We start from the raw sequence: 12975 nt of genomic DNA, 5'->3' as shown, positions 1-12975 counted from the left end.
TGCTCATCCCTTTCCTCCCTCCATCTTCAAAATGACATAAAGCCCTAAAGAACAAGGACCAAACTGTCTGGTTCATTTCTACATTCTCAGAGCCTAGGATTATACATGGCTCACAGTAGTCACACAGTAATTACTGAGTGAATAAAATCATCACACATCTACATCTACTTACCTTTTAAATTTCATTTCAAAAGCCCTTCTCTCTATATTAGTCATTTTCTCAACCCTGAGACACAATATTTGACACTCATAACTTAAAAGAAGAAAGACTTAAGGGCCTCATGTTGTCAGTTGGAACAGTTGACTCCAAGGCAGAAGCATCATGGGGGAAGGATATGGAGGAGCAAAGCTGTTCGGCTCATGCCAGCTGGGAAACAGAGCAGGGAATGGGTAAGGGACTACATATAATATCCAAGGCCATGGCTCTGTGACCTTCTCAGACACACCCAGGAGCATGCTTTACTGATCTGCTAGGTGTTTCTTAATCCAACAGAAGGATTAATCAATATGCATTCCAAAAGTCTGCATTGGTCCTTGCATCCTGCCTCACCTATCTGAAAGTGAAAATGATCTGGTTTTTCAGAACTCTCAGAGGCCTTATATATACCACTCTTGTGATACTGATCAGTTTCCACCTCAGGTTAGAACTCTGTACATATCTGTGAATATACTGTGAGGTCTTCAGGCAGGAGCTATCTCTAACTAAAAATTGGTTCCTAAAAAGACAGTTTCCTTTGGGTACTGTCATTGAATGGGTACTCAATGACTAATACAGTTATTCTGGAGGTTGGGAATGGGGAGGCTTTAGCAAAGTTGAAAAGATGAAGGTTTCATATTATTTATGTCTAATATGACAGCTTTTATATGTTTGCTCATCAGCATCAAAGGTGAAAAGTTTGAATGAACTCAGTATGCCAACATATAGGTGAAAATATTATGAATGTCCATTAACCAAGATATAAGGTCAGTGGGGTAAAAGACTGAACTAATTTGGCTAATTTCCAAGAACTAGAGACAAAGTTACTATTTGCATAATTCATGTATTTGCAACTTGTGTTTCCTACAGTGGACACTAACTATAATATTTCGTTTGTGGATATTGGGGCACTAGACATCTAGATATATTATATCTGTAAATGAGATTTTTTGTTGTTGCCTCTTTTTTAAAATTCAAAATTCTATCATCTAGCTAGCTAGCTATTTCTCTGTTTCCAGATTTCCATTTTCCTTAGAATTCTTGGCATCAATCTCAGATTTCATTAGTTGTGAATACTATATTTTTCAGGCTCCCTACTAAGGAATTTGCATTTTTGAGTAAAATGTGTGTGTGTGGTGGGGTGAAGCAGGGAAAGCAATGCATTTGACTATTGGAGTAAACCATTCCAAAGGAAGCAATAGGTTTGCCAGGTTTTGGATCACATCTTTTTAGACCTGGTTATTGCATTGTCCAGCCCTTCTTATTCAAGTCAGCCCACTCATGATGCAATATTATATCGAAAGTTCTCAAGAACATAATGACATTAAATTCTTTTTTTAATTATTCCAGATGTTTACACCTCTGAACATTTGAAACACACTTTAGTTAATTTTATACTAAAGGAGAAAAATCTTTTTCTGTAGACACAGTTTCGCTGGAGAATGTAAATCACCCTCTGACTTTTCCAGACTTTTAGGTGTAAAAATGTCTTTCTATTACTCTGACAAACAGTGCTAAAGAATATGAAAGAAAACCTTAAGATTTGCACAAGAATGTCAATTTTTGAATATGATCCCATGATCTCCATCTGCACTTTTTAGTTGAAGCTTCTCCTATTCTCACATTCTGTCTTGACATTTCAGTTTGTGCCTTTCATTCATCCTTAAAACTGATTTATTATAGGCAGCACAACAGTTAATGTATATCTTAACTTTATTGAATAAGTAAGTAGGCATTACATATAGGTTGCAAGTCATTCTTGGTCTTGCTTAGAGACAAGAGTTTATTCCCAGGCAAAATTAGAACATAAATCTAAATTTTTACTGCTTCTGAAATACTTCTGCAGGTTGGCTTGGTATGGACACAATCTCCCTCAATACCCATCCAATAAGCCTTTGCTTGCACTTCTCCCTTTATCTGAGGGATTCACAATATCTAAATAAGCTTGTAAAGAACCCTTCTGTATCAGAGGTAGTTTTGTGCCTGCATTATAAATCATAGAAGACATTTGGTCAGATACACCATGGAAATGGCAGAAAAGATACGTGAAAGCAGAGTTGATATCACTGATTTTTTTTTTCAAGCTAACTTGCCATAGTGGCAAAAGTATCAACCAAAATTTAGAATAGCTTTTTCATCCACTTGAAACAAAGCATGCAGTAATCTGTATAGATAACAGACTTAGAGACAACCTTAAATTTGGCTTGAGCACCAAGGATGCATTTTAAAAAGTGTTAAGTACATTTATGTGATATAACTAGTGTAGTAATTGAATAGTGACCGACCCAAAAAAGATATGCTCATGTTCTAATCCACAGAATTTGTGAAATCATCTTATTTTGAAAAAGAGGTCTTTTAAGATGGAATGAAATCAGGGATCATCTGATGAAAGTATTTTCATAGATAATCTGGGCACGCTGTCTGGATGGGCTCTAAATGCCATCATAAGTATCCTTAAGACAGGGGTGGAGATAAGTTAGAAACACAAAGGGAAGATGATGTGAAGACAGAGCAAAGAGATGCAGCCACAAGCCAAGGAACAATGACAGCCACAAAAAAGAGAAGATGGAATGTGTAGATTTTTCTTTTGAGCATCCAGAAATACAGCCCTATCAAAATTTCAATTTTGGACTTCTGTAATCCAAACAGTAAGAGGATGAATATATGCTCTATTTTTAAACAACTATGTCTGAGGTAATATTTTAGAGTAGCCACAGAAATCTAATACAGATTTGGGTCCTAGGAAATGGGATATCATTGTAATGAATACGTAAAATGAGAAAGTAGCAGTAGACTTGGATCATGGATGGAGGCTGGAAGAATTTTGATGCACTTAACATAAAAACATACAATTCCTCAAAAGACTTTTGGTAGAAATATGAATACAAAAATATTTCTGGTAAGGGCTTGGAAGGAAATACAGAAAATTTTATAGGAAACAAAAGAAAAACAATCTTTCAGTGGCATAAAATTTGTCTGAATTTACCCCTAAAGTTGTGTGTGAAGCAGAGCTTATAAATGATGAATATTTAACTAAGGAGATTTGCAAGCAAAGTATTGGAGGAATGGCATAGTTACTTCTTGCTGTCTACAGTAAAACCGGAAAGAAATAAACTGAAGAATGAATTATTTAAAAAGGGAATCAGCACTTGATGATTTAGGAAATTCTGAGTCTATCCAGATTGTAATAGATAGTAGAGTGAGGACATATTCACTGTTAGGAAGTGCTCTGGAGATAAGGCCCACTCTGTGGCTGGACAACGTGTGGCTAATGCATAAGAGACTAGGCATTGACTCTTTCAACCATCTCAGTAAAAATCAGGAACAGAGATGAACTTATCCAAGACAGATCATATAAAGATCATCTTTTCTAAATGTGTGAAATCAACAGGACCTATATGAGAGCCTTGTGAGGTTTTTGAGAATGTTATACTAGTAGAAACACTTCCAGAATATCCTGAAGAGGACAGAAACCAGACAAAATGAAAGAAGGTTGTCAGAGTACCACAGTTCTATAGGTAGAATATAGGCTGATGAAACACCTCAGCTGCAGGCCATAAAGTAAGGATCATTCCAAGGCCAGAGGTATAGATATACAAAGACAAGAGACCTAAGCACAGGAATGGAGGCAGAGGTTCAACCCATGATCCTTGGATGAGCTATGCGCACCCAGAAGATGGAGCCTTGGAGACACAGCAGACAATTGCCAGGCATTGAACCCTAAGGAGCATTTGTTTGGCTGTTTCTTGAAAATGAATGGGACAGGTGATTTCTTTATGCTTTTCACTCTCTTCCATTTGGAATAGGAATGTCTATAATTATTATCCCATGCCCATTACTCTATTGTTTTCAAGAAAACAACCTGTTCTATTCTACTTTTTCACATATGGAAAGGGATGTTGTCCTAGGATGGTTCATAGCCAGAGTTTTACTCATACTTGATTTAGATAATAGAATTTGGGAATTTCAAAATGATGATATCTGGATGAAATTTTAGATTTAATTGTTGATGTGGCAGATGTGGTGGTGCATGTCTCTAATTCTAGGACTTGGGAGGCTGAGGCAGGAGGATCACTATGAGTTTGAGGCTGGCTTAAACTACATAGAAAGATCCTATAACAAAAAAATAAAAACCATGGGCCAGGGATTTAGCTCAGTGGCATAAGTGCCTGCCTGGCAAGTGCAAGGTTGTGAGTTCGATCTCTGGTACAAAACAAACAAACAAATAAACAAACCAAAACAAAAAGTTGATGTTGTAGTAGGATGAAAGTTGGGAGTATTGAGATTCGATGAATGTATTTTACAAATGGGAGATATCAAAATTTGAGGTAGGGCCAGAGGTATGTCAACATCACAATCCCCCGAACTTAAAATATTACTGCATCGGGAAAGACAGTCTTACAGAAGTAATTAAGTTAAAGATTTTGAGACAAGAAGATTACCTATGTAGTCCATCAATGTCACCATAAGTATTCCTGTATGAGGGGCGGAGAGTGATTAGGCACTCAGAACAGAAGATGTGAAGATGAGCACAGAGCAATGTGGCCAGAAGATAGAAGAAACAAGGAATGATTTTCCACCACATCTTCTGAAGCAAGCATGGCTCTGCATGCTGGCATCTAGATATCAAGTTTCCAGCCTCCAGAACTGTGAGAGATTTTCAGTTGCGTTAAGTCACAATACTTGAGGTCATTACAGCAGTCAAATGAAATCAATACAACTAGTTAACGTTTTTGAAGATTTTGTACCTTTTTGAACATTTCAAAGAAAATATGCAAAAGTGGTACTGCTCATGTGTGGCAGCAGTAAACAAAAGAGTTTAGTATAGGTTCTATACTAAAAATGTCACTATGTATTCTTTTTGGTCCTATGTTTCAATTTAAAACAAAACTACCAACCAGCTAGAACAGGACCATTATAAATCTGATAAGCAAATCTTTTAACTTAATTATTGGATTCTGGAAGGCCTTTTAATATGTGTGAAAATCAGGTGGGATTGTTTTAAACAAAAATATATAACATCTAGAAAGGTGATACACATCAGTTTTTCTACCTTGACCAGCTTGAAATTATGGTATGGAAAATGCCCCAAATTTCAGTGAGGATTTGCATTTCAAAACCATTTTCCTAAAGCCTGAAAAGCTATCAAAAAGAAGACATATCATGAAGATTTCAGAAAAGACTGTAAAGTCAAAAACATACACATCAGTTATTTACTCAAGTCAATAGGACCTATACTTTTATTATTGTCAGTAAAAAATAGTGAGTGAAATGGATATGTCCTTAAGTGTGCTTGTGTGTGCATATACATGTTTCAAAATAGGAAAAACAGAAAATCTCACATATTGTCACTTTTTAATTTCTCTACTGTAGCAACCTCAGCACATTTTGAAATATAATATCCAAGTAAGAATTTGTTGGAAAAAATGCAGCCGTTTAAATTAGTATACATAGTCTATATAAAGGAATCTGTGAACTATTGGTCACTAGTTTATAATATCCCATAAGATAACATAACAAGCCAATCCTGTATGCATTTGCTCCGAATGCTTATAACATGCTTTGGAAGAGTGGAGATAGGATTTTTTACCTAAGAAATATCTTATAGTAATCACAATCATCTGCATGGATTAGTCTTGAAATTTCACTCCAGAGAAGTTATACCAATTATTTCAATGCATATTTTAAAGTAATAGACAAATTAAGTATAACTTTTAGTGTCTCATCTATTTAAGAAAAATATAGAGCTTATTTTTCTTCCTAGAGTTGTTTGGTTAGCATCATTTAAGTGTGTTAATGTATAAGTAAATATGATGATGATTGAGAAGCTCACTTAGTTGCTGGGATCTATATGTGATTTCATTTTCTTCTTCAGACTGGAATTGGAGATGGGAGTAGAAAGGGACATAAAAAATTTTGACCTTTTCAACAGTTTTCTGCTGCTTCCTGCAGAAAGAAATCTCTTTTAGGTTTTTTAAAACTCTATTCCCTGCCTTCAAGAGGGTCAAGGAAGAAAAAAGCAATACAGAAAAGAAATAAGCCACAGAATAGGAAACAGTATTTGCCTTTGAAAGCAATGTAAAGATAATAGAGTGCTTAGGTTCATTCTTAGCATAAGCATTAAAATGTGGGGTTTTTCTCAAAAATAGCCATATAAAGTATTTGTATAAAGTAGATATCTATGCATAATTAGAAAATATCTCTTCAAATAAAATTTAAGTTATTTTCCCTATAACTGATTCTGTTAAACTTTGGTTTATTTTTAGCAATGAGAAGTATCTACAGTATCACACTGAAATGCTAGACTAATGAATGATAAGTGTAACATCAGCCAAAGCAGATGAATCTATCAGCTTTTACTTGAGATAAAATTCTATATATCTGGACTTGGGTAAAACAGTACTTTTGAAAATGTCCAAAATGGCTTACAACACAAGCAATATTAGCACATTCCCAAAACACTGACAAGCACATTTTTCTTTGACTTTCCTTTTTACATATAGTAAAGTTTGGAAGCAGATGTTGAATAATTCTTTCTATTATTTGTCTTCTTCTTTTGTTTGGTGGAAGTGACTTAGAAATTTAAGATTTTAAATTTTTACAGACAATGTTTGAAAGTCTTAGAACTCACTCAATTTCTTATACTTGCATCTTAGAATCAGATCACACAAAACAATAAATAATACACTTCTTTACACTAAAGTGGAATAAACATTTTATAATTCTTACAACCATGTTCAGATTAGTATAATCATGGAAGGAATCTTGCAACAGTTTTACAAATGCACATTACTTCATCCAGTTTAGCTTGACCTTTGCAGAAATACACTTATTTCCATCCTTTGAGTGCATGCTTTGTTCTTCTGAAAATGCATGATTTTTCTTAAATGTTTTCATATTCTTTGGCATTAGGAATCACTTAGATGAGATAGCTCCATTGTGGCGTGAGCGTGACCTTTCCAAAGGTACTCGCCTGTTATCTGCAAGACAAAGAGAAACAGAAAGAAAAACATAGTAAGACTTAGATCTTGGCTATTATATGATGTCAGGTCTAGAGAGGTTTTCAAACAGCCTTAAAAATCACTTCAAATGAATATGTAAATAAGCAATAAGGAGTCCAGATCTGAAGATTTCACACTGCAGCTGTCAGGCTGAGTTCAAGAGTTCTGCAATCAGCGATAAGTAACTTTTCTTGGTAAGCAAAGTTAGATTTATAAAAGAAATGTAAGAATTCTCTCAAGCACAGTCTCCTTGGAAATAGCAGGTGACAATAAATTTCCTTGGTAAAGATATAGAATTGAAAGGATTTACTTACAGTGCCTTTTGTTGGAAAGTATTTCAATTCCCCATGAGTTTTTAATTTGTATGTTGGCTACCTCTAGAGGACATCAATGTGGGCAGAGCAGAAGAGTTTTTATTTTTTACAATGATTGCAATATGTGGCAATCAAACTAGCTACTGAATTTGCCTGGTTGTATGATGTAAACAAGTTCAATACTTTATATGGTCATAACAGCAATGAATAATGAATGGGACCTATTTTGGGTCCCATTTTCCCCACCCATCACAGGAAGAATAATAATCACCGTGGAGATAACTGCTGGCATGAAGCTTAGAAAGTAAAGTTTAAAAGCATTGAAAGTTGCTGAAAATAGTTTTAGCTTTAATAGGAAAAAGGTTTACAGCTCTGCACTGTGATGATCACTACTATGCTATTATCACCTCTGTTTTATGCTCAGTTTAAATGCAATTGATATGGGTGAAAATCCCTTTTTGACAAAAACACAATATACTTAGATTCTCCATTTGGAATAAGAATAAGTCCCTAAATATAATGACAACCAGCAGCACTTACATAAATACTAACACTTTACACTTGTTAATTTACTAATTCACACAACATCCCCGGGAAGTAAATCCATTTCATTCTGTCTTATTATCTTGCTTTAGTGATGAAAGTTACACAGCAAATCAATGACATGATGGGGGATTGCAATGCAAAGTTAATGCCTAAATGTTAGGGCTGCTTTACACAGTGGTTGACGTCGGGGGGCTTCCCAAGTTGCTACTGATTTTCTCCCTAAGATTATGAGGCCCAACTAACATATCCAGCCTGTTACATGAGAATGAGGGAGAGAAGTACAGAGATTTTGCCATGGTGCTTTTCTAGTCTGCTAGCATTTTAGGACTAATCCCTGAAAGTTTTTGGTCAATACACAAAGCAAAACTCACTGGCTCCCATGTTATTAATATCACCTTATGAGTCCAATGAGCCAACCAGCCATAAGATTACAGCATGCCCAGAACTTTATAATGCAGGAACACTGAGGAGAGAAAGCACGAGGTATTTTCTCTACTTGGCAATATATATGGATGATGATTATTTGGGTATCTCTTTGAAGGTATCATAAAAAAATTCATTATTTAGTTTGTGATATGGATCATAATTCAGCTAAAAATATGAAGATAATGTTCCTGGATGAGGGGCTTACTACTTAGGTGTCTCTGGTTTGCATACAGATTGGCTTGGGACTTCTTAGAAAATATTTCTAACTAAAATTACAATATTATAATTCTTGTTGCATTACTAGCATTTAAACATTCAGCATTAAATGCTATCAGATATGAGAATGATAGTAACATTCCTACAGCATTGTGCTAGCTTGAAAAAATGCTCATCCCTTGGTAGTTCTATATACTAAATAAAGACAATAGGCATGTATGCTTCATTCCAGGAATGCTACTGCCACCATCATTTAGTACCCACTGGATCCAAGACTACCTGCAAAAACCCAGCCTCACTGCATTAAATGACGGGATGTGAGGAATCACACCAACTTGCAACTTATTGGTGGCATCTTATGTTAAAAAAAAACTTTCAAGACAAAGCAAACTGGGGAAAGGACATTGAGATTTTCAAAGGCAAAATAAACACTGGTTCAAGATACCAGTCTGACTTCTGGCATACACAAAATAGAATTATCCTAGATTTTTGCCCTCCCTTCCCTTTTTCTTCTCTTCCATTCTTTGTCTTTTTGGGTACTTAATTCATGAAGTAGTACTATAAAGGTTATCACTTACATTTTAAAATGTCAACCTACAATATGTTTATGAAAAATAAAATGCCATCAGAAACAGTGGCAGCAATTCCTGGTCTTGAGCACTTATTTCCAATTCTCTGTATTTATGTTAAAACTAAATTAGTTACAAAATATCTATTTATAGTCTGCATTTGTATGGATCAAGTCATAAGTGCAATCTAGAAAATGTGTGAGCGCGCGCGCACACACACACACACACACACACACACTTCTATCTGACTTTACATTCTAATGGATAGCAATCTAATGGTAACAACTTCTCACTCTTGGAGTCATGCCTTCTTTGAATTGGAAATTGAAAAATCAGTGAATGAATTGTTTGAATACAACGTTTAGATTCACAGTAGTACATATTAATGGCCCTCACAAGTTGGCATCATGTTTATGAAAAAGAAAAGATGTTATTGCTATAATAGAGTAATTGGGTGACTGTGAGATTGATAGTATTTCTTGTTTGGAAATAGGTGGAGGAAGTGTGTGATAGGATTCCAGAGCTCCACAAAACCTTATCTAAACTGAATCCACTCTGTTAATTAGTCTTATTCTCTCAATACTACTAAAAACAGTGGAATTTAGGAGACAAAAATAGAGGCCTTATTTCCACAGTTTCAGAAGTTTAAAGTATATGTATTTACCTGAGATGATATAGAGGACTTTGTTAATTAGTGGTGGTATTCCTTTCCAGTCTTCCTGTTATATTTTTGAAATCAAAGGGAGAAAGATGGTATTTGACTATGTTTGTCTAGTTATTGAGGATACTGCACCAACATATAGGACAACATATAGGACACATTTCACTGGAGGAGGGGGGCACATGATTTGTCATATTCTTTCTCTGTTTTCTTTTTTTAATCCGTGCAATAGCAGGTTATAGGGAATAAGAAAATCTATAGGGTCAAGTGTATCTCCATTTTCTAGGAATTTATTTGGAGATTCTGTTGGTTTGTAAGCATGAGGATTAGGGAACAATAATCCTGAGATGTCAATCCCAAAATGCTCCTTTCAAATCCACCATAGACAATAAGGATATCCTAAAACATTCACTTTAGTCATCAAAGATGTGCCTTTGAAGTATGCTCCACGTATAGGTGAACAGATTTTGAGACCAACCTGGTCAAAGAATGAAGATGGAAGAACACAGTTATATGAAGATGTGTACCTTATGGAGCAGAGGTAAACAATATTCAAATTATTTATTAAACATAGTATAAATACTGTATATCACTCAACTGAACCATGGCTGTGTACCTTCTGAATATCAGGTTAACCAGTCCCAGTAGATGTCAAAGCATTCCTTGTTGTCATCTGAGCAAATAGCTTTGTGCTTTTTATAAGCATAAATTGATTTGGCATACATCTCAAAACCTTCTTGAGTTTTTCACTGAATGGATTAAACCCCTTATTGTACTGTTCTACAATTCATTCATACAATCATTTATTCAACTATGTCAAAGCACAGCATCTGTGATATACCCAAATGTCACCAAAGTTTAGATCCATACCTGGATGTATATCACTAAATTTTCTGACTGAAATCTTTTCCAAGTAAAATAATTGAGGAATAAATACAACACAGAAAGAATCTAAACAATACAAAATGAGATAATTTAGAAGACTAAAGTCTACAGTATATAACCTTGGAGTGTGTAATTAGTCCTCAAACAAAATGAATATATGCCAAGGCACAGGCTGTATCTTGAATACAAACTGAAGAAATTGAGTTGGGATTGAAAAAAAAAAAACTGTTTATAAAACAGCCAAATTCCTGGCAATGTTAAGTATCTGTCTATGCAAGGCCTATTTTTTCCGTGGTTTTTCATGGACACATAGGTGTATCAATGCTGACCTATCAAAATACTGTGTACTCCACCCTCATATCAGGATGACATTAAAACAAGTCTATGCTCAGTATGTACTACAAATTGCGATACAAAATATCCCTTCTTAATTTACATTAGTTGTCTAGAAAACATAGTAAAAGAAATCCTCTGTGATTTTCTGGTGAGCTTTGTTTTTGCCAAAGCTTTTCAAAAGTGATGGTGTGCACATTACCATCAATGGGTAGACATCCTTTCTAGCAAACAGCAAATAGCAGTCTTGGTCTACATATTTTAGGCTATAGAAACCAAGAAATCTTCAAGTTGCTTCAAAAATGTTCACTGAGTATATATTTTCATCCTAAGCAGTATTAAAGGATAATTTATCTTAGACTGCTAAACTAAAATCATCTCAGATTGTTTTTCCTTTATATCTAAAACTGTTTGACTTGTATTTTAGGGATTTTGTATTGGATACAATTTCTCACTCACTAGAAATGGCTGGAAGGGAGCAGCCAAATTACAGTTGTGAGAAATCTCTTCATTGGGCACATATTCTCTATTAATTGACTCTCTGTCTTTACTATTACTAGCATGCTACCATTAAAAATATGTTTCGAGTTCAAAGTATACATAAAACTTGGTATCCTACTTTTTCATTTAATATTTTATTGTAGAAATTTTCCAGGTCAGTAAATTTCTAGAACATGATATGGAAAACATAACTTTTAAGGGCCATATGATGTTCTTTTTATATTGTATAAACACTGTATACCACAATGCAGATAATCATTTCTCTATTACAGGACATTTAAGTTGTTACTAATATTTTACTTTATATATGGATATTTTATAGCTACACACACATGCGCCATGTGTAGAAGTGGCATTGTTAATGTATACACAGTTAAGTTCAAATTCTTTTTTTTTTTTTTTCATTTTAGTACCAGGGATCGAAGTCATGACTTTGCACTTGACCAGGCAGGCACTTCTGCAACTGAGCTAAATCTACAGCCTTAAGTTCAAACTGTATTTCAGAATACATCTATTAATTCAATTGCCAGTATATGAATTTGTCTATCTTAATTGTTGTGAATTAATATTTTTAAAATATGCTATTATAAAAGTAAAACCAATATACAATTTATTCTTTTTGCATTTATCCAATTCCAAATACAAGGGAGTGAAACTTTTCATACATTTTCTTTCTTTTTTTTTTTTGATACTTAGAATCAAACTCAGGACCTCACACTTTCCAGGCAAGCACTTATGCCACTGAGCTGTATCTCCAGCTTTCATACATTTTCTTAAAAACTTAACAGAACCTGTTTTCATACCTTCTGATTAGTTTTTTGAGAGATGGCCACTTTTGTTTTGGAAATACAGGCGAGTCCAGCACTATCTATAAGAATACACTGACCATACAGAGACATTCTATAGTACATTTACTCTCATTGCTTTTGCCTTGTCAAAAATTTGAACAACGAATTAAATGTAGTTTTGTTGGTTGTTGGAAAAGTCTGGAGCTTTTAGTATATAAATCTTATTTTCTCATCTGGTTTATATTTTTTATAATGAGTGTTTACTAGATACTATAAGTGTTAAGCTATATTGAACTATTTTATTCCAGTGTAATTGTACACACAGGGTGCTGTGCAAAAATCTATGTTTAAAAACCAATCAATTACCTCCACTTAACAATTAAATAGTTCTAGCCCTATTTTTATCTCAATGACATTGTAATGATTTTAAAACTAGAAATAGGCCATGCTGAATAATCTATATCCTTCATTACATGCAAATAAATCCATGCAAAAAGAAACAGAAATCCAGATTACTGCAGAAGTTCAGGCTGGCAGAA

At 34.5% G+C, this 12975-nt stretch overlaps 1 protein-coding gene across 4 annotated transcripts in view; it reads right to left on the bottom strand.

The window, feature by feature from the left end:
• Positions 1-1891: 1891 nt before the first annotated feature.
• Positions 1892-12975, bottom strand: part of Diaph2 (diaphanous related formin 2) — an 875814-nt gene continuing 864730 nt past the window's right edge. For all 4 annotated transcript variants that reach the window (XM_063245551.1, XM_063245547.1, XM_063245545.1 and 1 more), the window contains one exon: positions 1892-7176. In XM_063245551.1, the coding sequence (XP_063101621.1) occupies positions 7112-7176 (65 nt within the window). In that variant the 3' untranslated portion in view covers positions 1892-7111. The remainder of the gene's footprint in view (positions 7177-12975) is intronic.

This window comes from Cavia porcellus, unplaced genomic scaffold (assembly GCF_034190915.1).
Source record: "Cavia porcellus strain 051 isolate PalLab524CR breed Dunkin Hartley unplaced genomic scaffold, mCavPor4.1 scaffold_3, whole genome shotgun sequence".
Lineage (NCBI taxonomy): Eukaryota > Metazoa > Chordata > Mammalia > Rodentia > Caviidae > Cavia > Cavia porcellus.
This window is presented reverse-complemented; position numbering and strand designations above follow the sequence as displayed.